The 18,488-nt window shown below is 46.9% G+C and overlaps 1 protein-coding gene across 3 annotated transcripts in view; it reads right to left on the bottom strand.

Moving 5' to 3' along the window:
• LOC138454213 (myocardin-like) overlaps positions 1-17,794 on the bottom strand; it is a 184,812-nt gene extending 167,018 nt beyond the window's left edge. For all 3 annotated transcript variants that reach the window (XM_069607024.1, XM_069607025.1, XM_069607026.1), the window contains exon 1: positions 16,978-17,794. In XM_069607024.1, the coding sequence (XP_069463125.1) occupies positions 16,978-17,032 (55 nt within the window). In that variant the 5' untranslated portion in view covers positions 17,033-17,794. The remainder of the gene's footprint in view (positions 1-16,977) is intronic.
• Between the last annotated feature and the right edge of the window lie 694 nt (positions 17,795-18,488).

Here is an 18,488-nt window from a genome sequence, read left to right as displayed (position 1 = left end):
CCCCCCCCGCCCCCATCACTGGGTGGCCAGCGCACACCTGTGGAAAAAGTGAGAAACCTAGGAATACTCTTTCACTCCAAAATGATCTTCACTCCTCAAATCAACATCCTACCAAATCACGATGCTTCCCCCATACAACAATTTCCTAAATGATCTGACATAAATCCTACTTCAAACTTGTAAACTTTTATAAGAATGCAACGCATATTTTTGTGTTATAGAAGGTATTCTAAAGTTCTAAATACTGTTCCCAAAATCTCGCTCGTTTCTCACAGGTTTCTATAAACTACTTATAAGAATCTTATAAGGCATTTTTGTATGAGCCGTTTTACTTGCAAAGAAAGACTCTGCCATTCAAAGAATAATCCAATAAGGGTGAAGAGGTGCAGGGCTCTGTGTTGACAAAACTTGATCATTGTAATAGTTTGCATGCAAGTCATCCAAAAAAACCATTAGGACACGAGAGAGAGGCGCAGGCTACTCCGGATGCCTGTAACACCCACGTAATCTGGCAGTGAGCACCCATTTTATGCCCTGCCCACCAGCACATCGCTCACAAGTCCCCAATTCTATTTCACTTGGCCATTGTCCACAGCCTGTCTCTTGACCAACCACCCTTAATTGTACCTTCTGCGCTTAGACCTACCTGTCTCATGCTGACAGGCCTTTACCGCCCATGTCAAAATGTAATGAGGGAACTCTGCCCCTCAAACCCTCACTTTGCGCATGGGGTGAAGGGGTTATCAGGTGGGGTGGGGGTTGTCAGTGGTGTGGGCATGAACGAGGGCAGAGTTAGGTATCGAATAATGTGGGTGCCTGAATATAAGGTGCTGGCTTTGCATAAAAACAAAGTCGATTTTGGGAACGTAAGAAAGGGCACCAATTTATCAAACTAGTCTGTGATATTAATTCAATTGTGCATTCCTTCTGAGCATGCAATGCACACTTGCTATGATGCTCATTTCGTCTATCAGAAGAGTCACCATGACAGTAAATGTGTGTAATGCAGGAGACATATAGCCCGCTTTGGACTATTTCATTGCTTGAGTTTGAGCTGCCCTATGGATCAAAGGACTACTTTGAGCAGACTTGGCTGAAGATGTGGAGAGGTTTATTTCAACATAATGGTTGCCCCCCCCCCCTTTGGAGCTGAAAATAGTCTGAGGCACCTATGGGGAGAATACATTATAGCAGAGACAAAGAAATGCGCCCAGCGGTTAATAGCTGCTGATTATCATGACACTGCCAGCCAGCAGGAAGCTGAAACACTAAATGCCCACTGATTATCACCTTAATTCTTTTTAACACCTATTCCTCCTCATCAGCCCCTTGCTGTCAAAGGAGGATGTATAGCTTTTCAGTGGGCATTTAGTGTTTCAGTTCCCTGCTGGCTGGTCGTCTAGTTAAAATCGGCAGATATTAACCCACAGGTGTAATTCTTTGTTTTAAATGTGTGCTTTGCAATGCTCGCATTGCAAGCTTCATTTGTTGGAACCTTTCAGGCCGCCACTTCCAATTGACGTCCTGAAAGACTCCAGCCAATGAAGCTTGTAACGCGAACGCTGCAAAGCGCATGTGACGATCTGAAGGTCTCCAGCAAATGAAGTAATCTATTGCTCTATTATAAGAATGCTGATTGGCAACATGGGAGAAAATACAGGGGGCCACCCTGGGGCTCGAGCTCCCTTTCGTTTGAAAAAGTTGAAAGGTCCTGACACCATCCCTGGACTCGAGGCAGTCAGGGCAGAGAACCTCCTCAACAGTGGGGTGTTTGGGCCTCGGGTAGGCATGGAAAGGCGCTCCAGCAAGCCAATTCTTTCCAGATGCGCAGCTCCATCTTGTTCCGGTACAATTCCTTTACTGACCATATTGAAGACTTGCACTTAATAAAAAATTGAAGATTAAAGTTGATCCTCAACCTGAAAAAACAGGCCTGCATAGTCAGGAAGACTAAAACCACGATATTGGATGACAATGCAACCAAAGAGAAATATTTAACGTTCTTTGCATTACTCACAAATCGGGACAAAGCCACTAACTACCTCAGTAACTATCCGATAACCTATAAACCCATTGGAACTCTCCAATAAACATCAACAAGCCGACTACAATAAGAGTGACCAAGGCAACAAAGACAGGGAGGACAATGTCTATCAAAGATGGGCCAAAACGTATGGAGGCTATTTACGGCATCACCCGTGATTTATAAAGAAGTTCCGAAAAATCTTGAAAATATTCCTGCTTCAAACTGCGTATGTTAAATATTAACCGTATTTTGGAAGTGCCCTAATTGATGTCTGTGAGTAGAATGTCACCTGGCATGTAGCCTTAGGCACTGGGAATGTTGTTATTCCTACGCAAAACCTGAAGTCTTGAGGTAATAACTGGGAGCGCATTATGACCCCTCCTACTAAGGTGTGCTGTGAAGGTAGCAGTCTCTTCTAGTCATATATTCCTTCCTTACTTTTGTTTCCCTGCACTATCCAGATATACTGTTTCATCAAACTGGTTAACCAAGCAACAAAACAGGTTCTCCTGAGGATCCCTGCCCCCGGACATATACAACTCAATCCTCAAACAAGGAACACTCTTGGAATACCACAGGAATGTCCTCAACCTTTCAATTCCAACATGGAAAGTACCACAATCCTTCAAATCAGCGTACATGAGGCCACTACTCAAAGATACAGCAGGAAATGTAGAGGACCTCTCCAACTACAGACCCATCTCCAACATCCCGTATGTAGCTAAACTGCTCGAAACGGACATATACCAAACAACCCAAGAATTTGTAGAAGAGCACTGTCTACAAGACTAGGCACAAGTAGGTTTCAGACCAATGAGAGGAACAGAATCAGCACTCCTCTCAATTTGGGATGACCTAAAAGCAAACGCAGACTCAAATAACAGTACCGCCTTGATACTTCTAGGCGGCATTCGACATAGTTAACCACGACATCCACACCACAAGATTGGAAAGACTGGGAATAACCGACAACGCCCTACTATGGATCAAATCTTTCTTAACAAACAGAACAGAGACCATGTGGATGAAACCTTTCAAATCCGACCCAAGGGAATCCACTTGAGAAGTACCACAAGGATCATCCTTTTCCCCAATATTATTTAACATCTACCTCTCCCTATTAATCAAAATCATCAAAAGACACAGCCTCACTTGCTACAACTACGCTGACGATACAAAAATAGTCTACAACATACAAGACACTGAAGAAGAAAACACAACATTAGAGAACTGCCTTCGTGAAAAAAAAAACTGGTTGAACTCGAACTACCTCAAACTCAACTCACGCAAAACAGAAATAATGATCATCACAAAAAACTAGGAGACAACCACTACATCCCTTGGCCAAGGGAACTAGGTACAACCCCAGCACCACCGTCGACTGTAAAAAAAACCTGGGAGTCCTGATAGACAACAAACTTACTCTAGAGCCACAAGTTAACGCTCTACCCAAGAAATTCTTCTTTCTCCTGCGAGCGATAAAAAGGATCCTACCATTCCTGTCATTCGCCAACAAAACAGCTACTGTCATCGGTCTCTCCATGTCCAGAGTAGATTACACCAATAGCCTGTACCTGGGTATGCCTGAACGACTCCTAAAAAAATTGGAACACATACAAAATACTGCAGCCAGATTATTCCTCAAACTACCCCGAAGAGAACACATCACACCAGAGTCAAAAACACTATATTGGCTACCAATAAAACAGCAAATCAAATCAAAGTGCATCACGCACAGAGCAAACCACTACCAAGGCGCAGAGTTCCTGTGAGACAAAATAAGCCTACATCACCCAACAAGGATGCTCAGATCAAGCAACGACATCCGCTTAGAACCAAAATCCTACAACAAAAGAAAACTCAGAGGATCTGGTTTCTCTCACCTCACATCAAAAACTTGGAACGACTTACCAAAGAACATACGTAACACAAGAAATCACCTACTATCCAGAAAACTCCTCAAATCCTGGCTCCTCACTGCATAACTAGAAGACCGCCCACAGGGGAATATACATAGTTGAAACAATGCTGATTGAAGAAACCAATTCCGTATCCCACTAAACTATCAACTACAAACGGAATTTAATGAAGACATTCTACGACATACCAAGATTACCAACTGAGAGATAGCTATGACAGGACGTAACTAAAGATTGAATACACAGCTAGACTAGGACGGAAGGACAAGTACGACCACCAATAGCACCCTGGCTGGCATTACAGACTACCACACACAGACCACCAAGAGAAATAGACGGCAAGGAATAGGGAACTGCTAATCTACAGCACCAATATTAGAGTGGGAGACTAGGCACACCCCATCCCATTACGCTAAATCCAAACACAATACAGCCGAGAGTGTGCCACGCCATCACTAACAACAATTAGATGTCTAGAAAGGAAAGTGGCAATTAAGATTACCTATGGGAATGCCAGTTAAATAGAACAAGTCCACCAACCGAATCTCAAATCTCTGCATAGCCAACTCATCCGAAAATGAACACAACCATCTCCCGCCCAGAAAACTGCACACACTTCTCCACACAGCAACAACAAGAAAGCAAACAATACATAAACCGCACCAACAGCACACATGTTCTCGCATTGGTCCGATACTCACACCAAAGCTCAGCGCACGGTGAAAAGCAAACTGAAGCTGCCAACAGCACACCACTTCTCTCACTTTCCTACGCCTTCTTCACCCGACTAACCTAACCCCCCCACCTCTTTTGTTTTACAGATCCGCCTGAGTGCCTGGGGACCAATTCCATTGGTGACGGTGCACAGTATGAATATATTTAATATTTAACATTTAACATTTGTGGCTTGGTTAATGTGCCCATATTTTCCTTCCCTGCCTCCTAGTGCTGTGAAGGATTGTCTTGCATGTCTTGTGAAGCTCTCCACTGGCTCCCGGTTGCTGCAAGGATCAAATTATAATCCCTCTGCATTATCCACAAGGCTGTCTGGGGCTGGTGACCACGCTATCTACAACTTGCTCTCACTAAGTACTCTCCAACCAGATCTTTACGTTCTTCCAGCACCAACCCCCTGTGTGTCAAGTGCTTCGCTTAACAGCGAGCTGGTGGCCGATCTCTTTCCTCAGCAGGCTCCCCCTTCCTCCTCGTCTTCAGGCGAACATCCTCAAATTCCAGAAGCTCCTCAAGACTTTCCTCTTCACCTCCTCCTTTCCTTCCTCCCTCCTCTGCTTAACACCACATTTGATGAGATTTGTAACGAGGGCCCTTATGCGTCCTCCTGGGCCACCCCCAATCGCCTGCCGTCTCCGCCTGCTCCCAGCACTTGCATCGGAACCCTCTGCCCTATGACACCACATGCCTGCACTTACTTATCTATTGGCAGCTGACCACTCACATAGGCACTTATAGCTGCTCACCCCCTAGCACTTCCCTCTTGTATACCTAGCACTTACCCCCGTCCCTCATCCCTTCTCTCTCTCTGCACTTGCACGTTCTGAATGCTCACACGGCCTAGTAGGTCCGTCTCTAACTTTTATTGTTATATTGATTTTCATTCCCATGTTCCCTCCCTGGTCCCCTGTGGACGCTTTGAAACCCAATTTACTGGCTGTATAAGCGGCATACAAATGAACAATATAATAAATAAATAAATAGATAAATAAATAAATGGATAAATACATAAATAAATAAATAAATAAAGCGCTTAAAATAAATCAGGGCAAACCCTTCCTAATACTTCAGTCACTGAAGGTTGCATAGCTGCAATAAGGAGATGGTTGAGAACAGGCTGTTAAATTATTGAAAGATCATTATCCCCTAGGTGCGGAGCAGCCATGCTGGCTTGGAAATGCTTATCTCTTTCCCAAGCAGGAAGAAGCGCAGCCACTAAACAGAACCTGTAGGGACACTGAGAACAAAACCCAGTAGGATGAACACATCACTGAGCCCAGGATCAGGCTGGCCTCTGGGACATTGGGTCAAGGCCTGAAAGGCTGGCCATCGGCCAAGTGAGAGCCAGTTCTGTGGCCCAATGTGACCAGTTTGGTGACCTAGAGTAGAAACAAAGTGACATGATTTTGGCTTCCTGGTGGAGCTAGAGGATCCATGGGGGCTGAGTGCCTCCACCTGCTACCTGATGTAAGGTCCGCAGGATGAAACGCGTGGGTCGCCCACATTCCAGGCCACATCAGCAACCTAGGATATAATGTTTTCTTCAAAGTCCAAGGCCCCAGAAGAGTTAGGAACCTGATAGAAACGGGGACCCGGAAAGTGAGAGGGACAAAGACCAAAACCAAGGCACTCCGGCTAGAGTTGAGAGAAACCATCCATGGGCCAAAGGAAAAGTAGATAGCCTGGAGGAGGAGGAGGGGTGAAGAGTAATCCCCCAATCACCCCTTTCACACAGTTAGCTTTTCCAAAAATCAGCCGTCTGCATGACAAGAAACAGTCTGCCTGGCTGTTTAGAGAAGATCCAGAACTTGAGAGGGTTTGTTCCCCCTCTCACCCTGACCCTATCTTTAAACACCATCACCCACCAGCCAAGTTAAATTCCCTACCTGTCAAAAAAAACCTGTTGTTTGGCAAAGTCTACAAAGGTTGCAGCCCCCTTTCCCCAAAGAATGCCTGGAGCATTACAGACTTGTTTTTGTAATCATTTTCCAAGCTATGGTAGCCACCGCCCTGGTAGACTAGAAAAGTGACTTCTGGCGGCAGGACCCGCGTATGATCACTGGCCAAAGGCCTCCACCGTTTACAGTTAACAAGCATTCAGTGGTGGTTTAATGTGAAGTCTGGCATGACACGGAGGAGAGAAGCAGCAGCAGCAGCAATATTCAGGCCAGTATGGGAGGCAAGATGGCGGGTGGCCCTCATGACAGCTCGCTCCATGGGGCAGCCCTGGCAATTACAGATCAAGGTGTTACAGCGTAGGAAAAGATTTGAGATGTCACTAACCAATCCCTGCATGGAATTTTCTGGCATCCCAGCTGAATGCAATCTGACATTTCCAGAACTGGTAAGCGTTCCATGGAAGCATACAAGGCATCCATATTTGAAGCCTGGGAGTTGGAAGGAGCGCAGCTCTAACACTGGCAGCTGGGTGACATGGGTGAGTGAGCAGAACGGAGCGAGCAGAGCAAGCAGGAGGACCAGCCGAAGAGCAGAGAGTAAGAAAGAAGGAGAGTTCAGAAGCAGCAGGAAACATAGGAGAAGTACTAGGCCCGGTGGGGGAGATGTTGGGGATTAAAACGGATAGACCTAGAGGAGGGAAGAGAAAGCTAAGAGGGTTGAATAGATGAGAGAAGGTGGAGTAGAATGAATAGACATAGAGGGGAGAGAAGAGATCAAAGACGGAAGAATAGATCGGGGGAGAGGACGAGTATTGGACACATGACGGGTATTGCGCCCTCAAGATCTCAACGGTGTGACTATAAGAGCTTGGTTTTACTGTGGTGTGTACAAGCGCCTTCATGTATATATCAGGGGTCTGCAACCTTTGGCTCTCCGGAAGATTTGGACTACATCTCCCATCAGTCCTAGCCAGCATACGCAGCGGTGAGGGATGATGGGAGTTGTAGTCCAAAACAAATGGAGAGCCGCAGGTTCCACACCGCTGATATATAGGAACTTAAAGGCACAAAGGCCTCGAAAAAAATGAAAACAAGCTGTAAATCATTACCAAAAAGATGGCTAAACGTGCCCCAAAAGTTCACCGTTCAGCTTCATTTTCTATGCTAGCTTGTTTTTGAAATGTTTTTAATGGGGTACAATATATATTTAGCTCTCTACCGCCAGCCCTGAGGGTTTTCAGCACACACATTGTGGTTGTTCTCTTCCGGGTTTAAAAAAATGTTTGCGCGGAAAAAGAATGCGAATTATTCTTCGCTCAGTTGTCCTCCCTGGTTCAGCGAGAACAGCTGAAAAACAATGAACCACGGGCGTCTGCCCTAAACAGGTGGCATTCCTCAATGGCATCTTTTGTGGCCGACTTCTTCAAATCACTCTATCCGCATGGTTTCAAGTTAGAAAGGCCATGTCACCAGGACACCTGCTACGTCCTGTCAAGTCAGCATGAAACACTGTATTGATCCGAGTGACTTTTTACCCTACAAAAAACTCAAAAGAATAGTGTGCTCCTCCCTTGCTGATTTCAAATTGTTTATATTGTGGAAGCATGACAGCGAGTGTCATTTGTGGGTTCTCCCCCCAAGTCTTGAACTAAACGTGGCACTACATTTGCTGAGTGATTTCAGTCTGTGCAGATGCGCACAAACAAAAGTGAAATGGCGTTTCCATGTTTTTTTGTTCACACCCGCACATTTCATTGACTTGCAACAAGGAGAATGGCTGTTCCAGTGCACAGACCCCACCTTCCTGAGAGCAGCCTTCGGGTGAGCAGATTTTCTAAAACCAGATACTGGAGCAAGTTTGCAAAGTGAAGTAATAGACATTGAAGAAAGACATCAGAGGCTGAGCCTTAAACGATGAAAGACCAGAACACCCTCTCGTTCCCGCTGTCCCCAGTATGTCAGTAGCACCCTTGGACACTCCCTTCTCTGATCTGCACCACACCACTCCCTATTTCCTTGGACCCTGCCCCATGCCAGACCTCTAGCCAGCAGTAATGGCCAGCCTGGAGGATCAGCATCATTGTGAGGAGTAGAGCACGTAGCCACGCCCAATCTGTGTCCCTGGGAACAAGGCACCACCAGAGGGGAATAGGCTGGCCGGATGTGGGATGGAGATTATGTGCACAGTATCTTTAAGGGTGTTGAGGTCCTCCTTCAGAAGATTTCACTCTTGAACCTGATCAATGAGTTCAGAAATGATGCGACAGGAGTGCAAAACAGAAGAGCATTTCGGTTTCTCAGGCGAGCCTGGAATATCTGATCAAATCTTAAAATTCTCTCTGGTGTCAAAGGGGTAGGCCTGCACTATCAACACATACATGAGGGATATCACGGCTGTCTATGACATGAACCTGCTCTATCAACGCATACATGAGGGATATCACGGCTGTCTATGGCATGAACCTGCTCTAACAACGCATACATGAGGGATATCACGGCTGTCTATGACATTAACCTACTCTATCAACCATACATGAGGGATATCACGGCTGTCTATGACATGAACCTGCACGATCAACGCATACATGAGGGATATCACAGCTGTCTATGACATGAACCTGCTCGATCAACGCATACATGAGGGATATCACGGCTGTCTATGACATGAACCTGCACGATCAACGCATACATGAGGGATATCATGGCTGTCTATGACATGAACCTGCTCTATCTACACATACATGAGGGATATCAGGGCTGTCTATGGCATGAACCTGCTCTATCAATGCATACATGAGGGATAGCACAGCTGTCTATGACATGAACCTGCACTATCAACGCATACATGAGGGATATGACGGCTGTCTATGACATGAACCTGCTCTATCAACGCATACATGAGGGATATCACTGCTGTCTATGACATGAACCTGTTCTATCAACGCATACATGAGGGCTATCATGGCTGTCTGTGACATGAACGGATGAGCCTGCTCTATCAAAGCATACATGAGGGATATCACGGCTGTCTATGACATGAACCTGCTCTATCAACGCATACATGAGGGATATCACTGCTGTCTATGACATGAACCTGCTCTATTAATGCATAGATAAGGGATATCAGAGGTATCACTGCTGTCTATTACATGAGCGAGTCCTGCTGGGCCATCTGGAGCAGTGGATTTCATCAAACAATATTTTGTCGGATATCCAGTTGAGTTTTAGGCCTGGGGTAGGCACAGCGGAACAGGCTGTGAATGTATACATGTTACTGGCTAAGTCCGTCTTTGTGAGAGAGGAGATGGTCTTTCTGGCCTTCATGGACCTTACTAACGCCTTCGACAAAGTAAATCGAGCAAAGTTATAGGCGATGCTTGGGCACATGAACTGCCCCACGAAGGTCATAGATATCCTTAGAGACATACATTCGGGCAACATAGCGTGTGCCCGTATCGGACACTGGGGCCAGTTCATTCTCTTATTTGAAGTCAGTTTGGGGGTGCACCAGGGTTGTGTACTGGCCCCAGTTCTGCTCACATTGTATATCAATAGATTGCATGATGCTCTGGTGAAAACGGGTGTAGACTTTCTAACGGTGGGCAATAGGGCATTGTCTATATTGGCCTATGCTGACGAAACTGTCTCGACAGCCCGCGCCCCAAATGCACTTCAGAGACTGATTTCGGGATATATTACATTCGTGGAGTCTCTTGATTTAAAACTCAATGCGGCCAACTCTGCAGTTATGGCACGCAGCCTGGGCAGGAACTTTATAAACATGCATCCAGTGTTGATCAGTGGTGAGGCCTTCTAAGGCAAACACCCCCTATGTGGCAATGGCATTTTATTTGATTTTTTAAAGGGTTCTTGGTACTTAAGGAAATGTTGTATAGTTCCAATATCTGAGGCCTAACTTGCAAAGCGTTGCGATCTTTTGTGTATAGGTTTTTGGGATCTGCTGTCCAATATGGACTTTGCTTATGGATCTGTTTTTATTCTGCGCTAAGTCTGTCCGTTGGCCTAACCAATGGGCTTCATCCGCTTTGAATGACATTTAGTCAATGCTTAAGCTTTTTGCAATGGGATTGCTCCATCATAAAAAACGCTTGAATGAGGCCCAAAGTATTGTTTGCCTTTCGCACACATTGCGCCCGGATATATTAATGTTTGCTTGGTTTGTATCTATTTTATGCATTGTATTGTTTTAATCTTTCTTGTAGGCAATGTTTGAATTGTTTGTAATTGTTAATGTCTTGTATGGTACACTGTTGCTGATGTTTTTTGTGACATGAGCCAGCATTATATGCGATTACATAAGTGACATCTCGGCTGCCTATGCCATGAGCCGACACTACAATTACGTACCAGTGAGTGGTTTCTAAGCGCGGGATCGGGACTTGAACCTGTGTTGCGCAGCATTGTCTTGCTTCCTAGACCAACGTGTTGCCCCCGACCCAGCTTTCCTTTCTCACCTATCTGTGCATACATGAGTTATAATTCTGCTACATGAGTGTGCTTTACCCAGGCACACGCGAGAGATAGCTCTGCTGACCATGAGAGCACCTGAAGTTACTTGAGTGATAACTTTGCTATGACATGAATCTGCACCCTCTGCTGTCAATGACATGCGGCCGCACTCCCTGCGCATACATGAAGATGAGCTCTACCGCTGAAGACATGTACGAACGTATCTATGCAGGTATGAGAGAAAGCTCGGCTGCCCAGAGAATGAGTGTCTGCTAGCTGTGGGGAAAAAACAAGGAAGCTCCGGGGCAACGGCCTTCAGCCTTTTTGCAAACTTAGGGGCTAGGCCTGCCAGAGGCAACATTCTAAAACAATTAAAATGGCACGTTCACAGAGAGATATTTCAAGATTTGGAACTTCAGAAACCTGCATCCGAGCACTGTCACAGGAGAGTAAATCCAGCTAAATCCGAAGCGGTTTTAGAAAGGTTACGTGACCTTTGAACCCGGCGTGATGTCACGTAATTGCTCAATCAATGCCACGGACGTGGTAGACATCCGTGTCAAACCGCGAGGAAGCCCAAGGTAGATAAACGAATGCCCTCGGCCACCCAAGAAGCATGCGCGGCACCTGCCTGGCAGCCATCTTATCAACAAATAAACAAGAACTCAAGGTTTGCGCTTTCAGAAAGACACTTCCGGGAAGATTTGTTAGGACAGCTACACGGTCCTGTGTTGCTGTTTTTGATAAACTGGTCAGGGTCTGCGGGTGGCAGTCAAACAGACTCGCAGTTTTAAAGTATATCGCCTTAACAACGCCTCGAAAGTCGTGAACCTAAATCTGGCGTGGCAGTGGGGCGTTCTTAAAGTGCATGTGTCATTTGCTCCCTTAGTGCCATTTTCCTTTGCATTCTGTTTCTGTTACTTGCAGTTTTTGCTTTAGCACTACACATTTAGGATTGCAAGTATCTGAAGTTTAAAAATAAATCTCGTCTGTATGAGCTGCTCACACTTGCTCAAGCAAATGGAGATCTTTGAGTTGGAGACAGGCCCAACTGAAGATATGCCTGGGACCATTTCCACATGATGGTTCGAGGGCCCCTTTCTTAGAGCGAACAGTCTGAGGCACCCTAGGGTGCATACATTACAATGGCGACAAGATAAGGTTAATAGCTTCCGGTTATCAGGAGACTTCCAGTCAGTTATCTCGAGGGATAGCTCAGGGGTAACGTGCTCGCCTTGGAAGCAGGAAGACACGGAGCAACAGAGGTTTGATCCCCGGGTCCGCACTTATAAACCTATGGGTATTAAGCGCGTTATAAATAACCAATCATATCATATCAAAGCAGGGATCTCAAACACGAAATGCCCACTGAAGAGCTTTAAACCCTTCTTTGTCTGCATGGCTCATGAGGAGGAACCAGTGTTAGAAGGCAATGAGGTGATAATCCTTCTTTATATCCCGTGGGAAGTACCAGGAGGAAGGGCTCCAGGAAACAGCTTGTAATGCGAGCATTGCAAAGCGCACATTTTAAGCCAAATAACAAAACTAAAGAAAAGAATATGCTGCTGTGCTACAAGACTGCTAACTGTCAGCATGAGTGCACTTGTTGAGGGTCCCCCTAAGGCTCGAAGCCCCTTTCATTTGAAAAAGTTGAAAGGCCCTGACACCATCCCTGGTTGAAGAATTATTATCCAGAAGCACGGAAGTGGGCTTTGGCTGCACTTGGTTGACTTGTAATGTGACAGGGGCAGCACGACCCCTAAGGCTTTCTCAGCAGGACTGCAGTGCTTTCAATGGGCGAGGGCCAGCCCTTACGCCGGGCTGCTATACCTTTATGAGACAAGGTCAGTACTTTTTTAGTCGGTCTAACATACTTTTAATAGGTCGTTCCCAGAATGTCTCAGCAGGGCTGCTATACTTTGAATGTAACAACCAGGACAGCAGTTCTGCTGACCTTTACTGGGACACTACCATCCCTTCTGAGCAGAGCTAGGATATATTCATGGTGTGCTACACAGTATTCTCTGCAGGTCTGCTATACTAATACAATGACTGTGCCAGCCTATCTTGGAAAGGCTGCTATACTTGCATTGGGTGTGCAGTAATAAAATTGTGGCAAAAAAGTTGTCTGTAAAAAGAATCGCGACAAAAATGCTGTGGTTTGACCCGGTAAAGGTGTACCCATTACACCATTTAAGGGGAGTGGGGTTGCAGAGGTGTCCCCTACTCCCCTCAAATTGTATAATATGTCCGGGAGTTGCGGCGGTGTCCCCCGCATTCATTATATGGATTGATGCGGCAAAATCACAGCCTTTTTGCCGCAACTTTTTGTGTAAACAGCCATTTTTGCCGCGATTTTAACACATGGAACCTTTCATTGGCAGTGCTGGCATCTCTCATCTGGGCTGCCGCACTGTGATTTGGCATGATCAGTTCTTAACAGCGAGGCTGCAGACATGGCACTGGGTCATTGCGGCGGATATTCTGTAGTGAACAATTTCCAGCACTTCTCAGTGAGGCTGCAATTCAGTAAAAGCCACAGTACCTGCACCTCCCATCAGGATTACTAGCCACACTGAATCTCAGCCAGCATTTATGGGTGAGCCCTTTCATTTTTGTGGCACCGCCTCCCCTACAGTTCTTTGTAGTGGCCTGAAAGCAGCGGTTGGCGCAATACTCACAACTTTTTTTTAGAGTGTGCTAGAGAAATTCTGTGCACGACTGCTCTCGTTTTAGTGGAACAATGCCAACTCTTCTCAGGACGACTGAAATATTTTTTTTTTTAAACACTGGGCTGGACTCTTGAGTAGGACTGGTACGGCTTTAATGGGGCCCTTGGAGATTTGTTTTGTTTACATTATACAATGTCAAAAATGGGGATCTAAACTGTTCATCACAACTGTTTGCGTGCACTTCTGGCAGTGGCGCCAATTATCTAAAGAGGACATTATTGGCCCTTCTCGGCAGACTGTTCTTTGTCAGAGTGCCCACCGATGCACATGTCATCAAGTCTTCTATACTTTAAGGGGCCTGCAACATCCCCTGCCAGAAGGGCTGCTATACCGTTATTAGGAGCAAACCACACAATCTGACTATAACTGCAGGACTTTTAATGGGCCAGAACCATTACTTTTTATTAATGTATTTATTTGTTTATAAAAATGACATGGAAAGCAATGCATTTTTGGCACAAAAACGCGTACCGAATTTACCTTTGATAAGATAGCGGATGACATTGGTCCTTTACAATGGGGGGTGAGTGGATGTGACTTGAAGACCAGATGTTGCACGGCATGGTGGAAACATAAACCAGGGACGAGGGCAGGAGAAAATGACATAGGAACGGGATGATTGAGGAAGTGCTGAATTAAGGATTGAGGGGTGACGGAAAAGTGCTGTAGGGTTGTGCATGAAGGGTAGGGAGAGAGGAAAACAGGGTGATACAGTAGCGTGGAGCAAATTACCCAAATTGATCGAAAAAAATGGTTGTATAGACCATTTGACCTAATTTGGGTAGTACCATTTAAGCCAAGCCCTATAACACCGAACATGGGGAGCATCATGTTCTGTATAATGGGATTTGGGGGTTGCAGGGGTGTCCCCCGCTTCTGTGACGATGGAAGCAGGGACCCAAACAAAAAAAATTAGCAAAAAAAGAAAAAAGGACCCTGCAGCGTCAGATCCGACCCACGTTAGAGGGACGGAACTAACGCTGCAGGGGTGTGGGAGAAGCGGCGGGCAGTGAAAAGGCAAGTACGTGGGGTTGGGGGTTCCATTTAGGAGTACATTTAGGGTTGTTTTGCTGAAGTACAAACGGAATTGTGGTGAAATCGACTATGGTACATTCTGCCGGGATTCTTTTGACTTCAGTAAAACAACTAAAATATGCTAGAATGCTAGGAAACAGGTTCTTCTGAGATTGTATTTAAATAGGGGTAGAGTTGCAGTAGTACGGAGAGGGAGAGGAAGAGCATTCCCGAGTAGGGATGCAGGGAGATCGATGGAGAGAGAGAGTGGAAATGAGAGGGCGCGCAAGGGGCTCAAGTGGTGGCAAGGAGCTGAGCAGGATATTACCGAGCAAGGAGGAGAGTAGGGAGTGAGATGAGAAGATAGGTACGGTGGGGCCAGTTGATGGAAAGTTTTGAAGATGAGGAGAAGAAGTTTATTCTTAGCCCTTTCTTTCATAGACAGCCAGGCATCCTGGCAACGGGCAGAGTTATTGGCAGGACCCAATAATCAAACGTTAGAGCAGTGACATCTTACAGCAGGGTCTGAATACTCAGTGCTTTCAGTGGGATGCTAAATTGGGGGAGGGGGGCTCTCGTTAGGGGGCGTGCCCTAAGTGTGCTTGTATTTAGGCCTCACCCATAGTGAGAGTCTCTCTTGCCTAATGGGAGGGGCTGGTGAAAGCAGGGTAGCTGGGATGCACTGACATTATTACCTTTTATTTAAAAGGAGGGGCTGGGCGCACCAAAGGTGTAACAGCAGTGCACCCCAGCTCTCAGACGCAACAGGCAGCCCTTTCATTCAAGGAGCCGTGTGGTTAAAAACTACAGGCTCCTTGAGTGAAAGGTTTGTCTGCTGCTTTATGTCTCTGTACTCAGAAACAGGGGGAGGGCTGGAGGGCCCGGCTCTCCTATTGTTTCTGACTAAAGAGTCATCAGACAGCATGAAAGTCTTTGAACTGCACAGTTAAAGGGCTTTCCTGCTGCCCTGCGGCCTTTCTCCTATTTCTGAGTACAGTCATCAGGTAGCCCGTGTAGCCAAAGCCACAGTTAAACAGGCTGCCGGCAGGTGTCAGTACTTCGGTTTAGAAAAAAAGAAAAGGCAATGCCTTTTCCTTTTTTTTTGTAATTCAAAGTGCTGACACCTGCAGGCAGCCATATAACCGTGCAGCGCTTCGGTTACACAGGCTTCCTGAAGTGTGGCCATGACTGGCGTTAGTCGGCAGTGGGCCCTGGAGACTAGGGTCTCTGAAGTGTTGCCGTGGCTGGGGCTATTCGGCGGTGGCCCTGGAGACGACCGGGGCTCGGCCCAATCTAGCCCTGGCACTCTAAAGTCCTGTGAATACTTCTGAGACAGAACAGGCATTTCAAGCAGAGCTGTGGTCCATTTTATGAAGCAGTAAAGCACTTCTTGGAATTAAGGCCTTCATTTCGTGCCAACACTTCTCTGCAAGGCTGATACAGAAGGGGTGCATTCCTTAAAAGGCCTCTAGCTCTTTCTCTCAGGAGGCTTACTGTACAACATCTTTAAACTGACTCTAAGCATTTCATATAGTATGGGTCTAGCTACAAGGAGCAGCGAAGCACTTTTACAGCAATGATTTATCACTTCTGAAAAAACTCAGACATCAAGTGTGTACGATTAACAAGTTTATAAACGGAGCCAGCGAAAAACCAGATTACAGAAAGCAGTAGTCTGTGATGTGGAGGGGAGGGGAGAAGGGCACATGTAATCCGGACAGCATTAGTCAGCACGCTGTGCAGTTGCTTCTCACACTGCACATATTTAGAATCTGGTCACAGGGAAACAAACTGGTTTGGTCACTATCACACATGTGTTTGGTCAAATGGTCAAACTGGGTTTAGAACCTAGGTGTTAGAGTTCCAAAGTCAGCAACCTAACCACACTGCATCAAACATTTATCAATGGGTAGGCCAGGGGCCTGGCCAATTCCCGGCAGAGTAGCAGTAGATGAAATGGTGTGCCAGAGACACTCGCCAGCAGTACTTCTGTACGTTACATGGGACCGTTCCAACTCTTCTCATTAGGGGTGCAATTGAATGAATGAGAAACTACTGGCACTTTTTAGGAGATTAGACATTTGGCGACTGAGTACCCGGACTTCCTATTTTGTCTTTCCATGCACTGTCTACGCCTTGTGGTCACTTCCTCGCGGGACCTTGCAATAATGGGGCGCCTCACTTACCTGAGCGGAACTTGCTGCGGATGAGCATAGAACGCTCCGAAGCGAGCAACGTCATCTTCGCCGGGATTCCAGGTGCTCCCCGGGAGAGAGGCACGGGGAGAGACGTGGTGGCAACTCCCTGGGTGGCCAGTGCGCCAGGTGAGAAAAAAATCCAGCTGGGATGTTGGCGGGGGAAAAAGTCTTGCAACGTAAAAATACACACACACACAAATACGGTTCCTCGTTGGTCTGGTTGTGCTAGAGCAAATTACGGAAAGGTGTTCGAAGTTTTGAGGGGTAGCACCTTCAGGGAAAACAGGGGTGGTTCTAAAGGGCAGGTGTTTGTCTGTGAATAAATATTTCGTGAGAGGGCGCTTTAAATGGGGTAGACTTCTTGCTCTGTTCCGGAGGTGCGCCTCTTCAGCCCACTCTCGTGCAGTCTTGGGTCTCCACAGCTGAGGCCGGTGCCTGGGTGAAAACTTTGGTCAGGGAACTGTCGATGCAGGTGCGCAGCAAAGTGTCCGGTTTTCCAGACGTAGGCCTCTGTCTTGTTGAGGAAGCCGAGTTTTTCCAGAGTTTTGGTGTCTCCAAAGCGTCGGTCGTTGATTGTGTCGTAGAAAAAAATGGTGGCAGGTTCCAGGTAAGTGTGGTGTGTGTGGCAAGCGCAGGTGAGGAGAGGCTCGTTGAGGCTTGCGCGCGTGTGTGTGGGTGAGAGAATGCGAGAGAGAATGAAAGAGAAAGAAAAGGAGAGAGAGTGGCAACAGAGGGTCCCAAATGCCAGAGGACTGTGAGGGGGACAGTCCCCACGGTCACTGAGTGGGAGAAGCAGCCTGGGACCCCTCTGCCTCTCCGAGTCTCTCTGTGGTCCAGGCCCCCTGTCCCTCCCCTTGCCAGCCAGCCCCCACCCCTGCTTCGTAACCCAGCTGCCCCTCAGCCCTCCATGTGTGATAAAGTGCCATCTGCTTTGTCACTTGACACCACCGGTTCGGTGGCTGGCATGCGGTGCTGGATCAGCAGGGTCCTTCCTCGGTTTAATGCAGTCCTCTCAGCCACGAAACCCCCTCCACTGCCTAGGCATACCCACAGGGGACCTGGGACTGCTGCCGCCACAGTGCTTGGGAGGTGTGGGTGCGCTGCCCTGATCGAAACCTGCAGGCACCCAAGGGAGAATTCGGGGCACTACAGAACCACACCAAAACACGGGCTCTGAGAAACGCAGAGATGTGCCGCCCGCTGACCACAACGAGGCCCGAGGACCCACTGAAGAAGTTCCTATAGCATCAGACACGCAGAGATAGACATGTAAGTCAAGCAGACACGGACACAGTGGACCTCATTACGAGGTTACCGGCAACCCCGTAACACCGTTACCACTTCCTGACATCCCGGTGCTACTGGGATATGACAAGCGGCTGCGGTATGGTAAATCCCCATTCCCATGGATTCCCATAAGACTCCATGGGAATGGGAACCCTATAGCACCAGCGCCTTCAGTGAACAACATGCCGCAGGGGCCTGAACTCCCCACAGGT

This window comes from Ambystoma mexicanum, chromosome 1p (assembly GCF_040938575.1).
Source record: "Ambystoma mexicanum isolate Mex_15411 chromosome 1p, UKY_AmexF1_1, whole genome shotgun sequence".
In the NCBI taxonomy this organism is placed as follows: domain Eukaryota; kingdom Metazoa; phylum Chordata; class Amphibia; order Caudata; family Ambystomatidae; genus Ambystoma; species Ambystoma mexicanum.
This window is presented reverse-complemented; position numbering and strand designations above follow the sequence as displayed.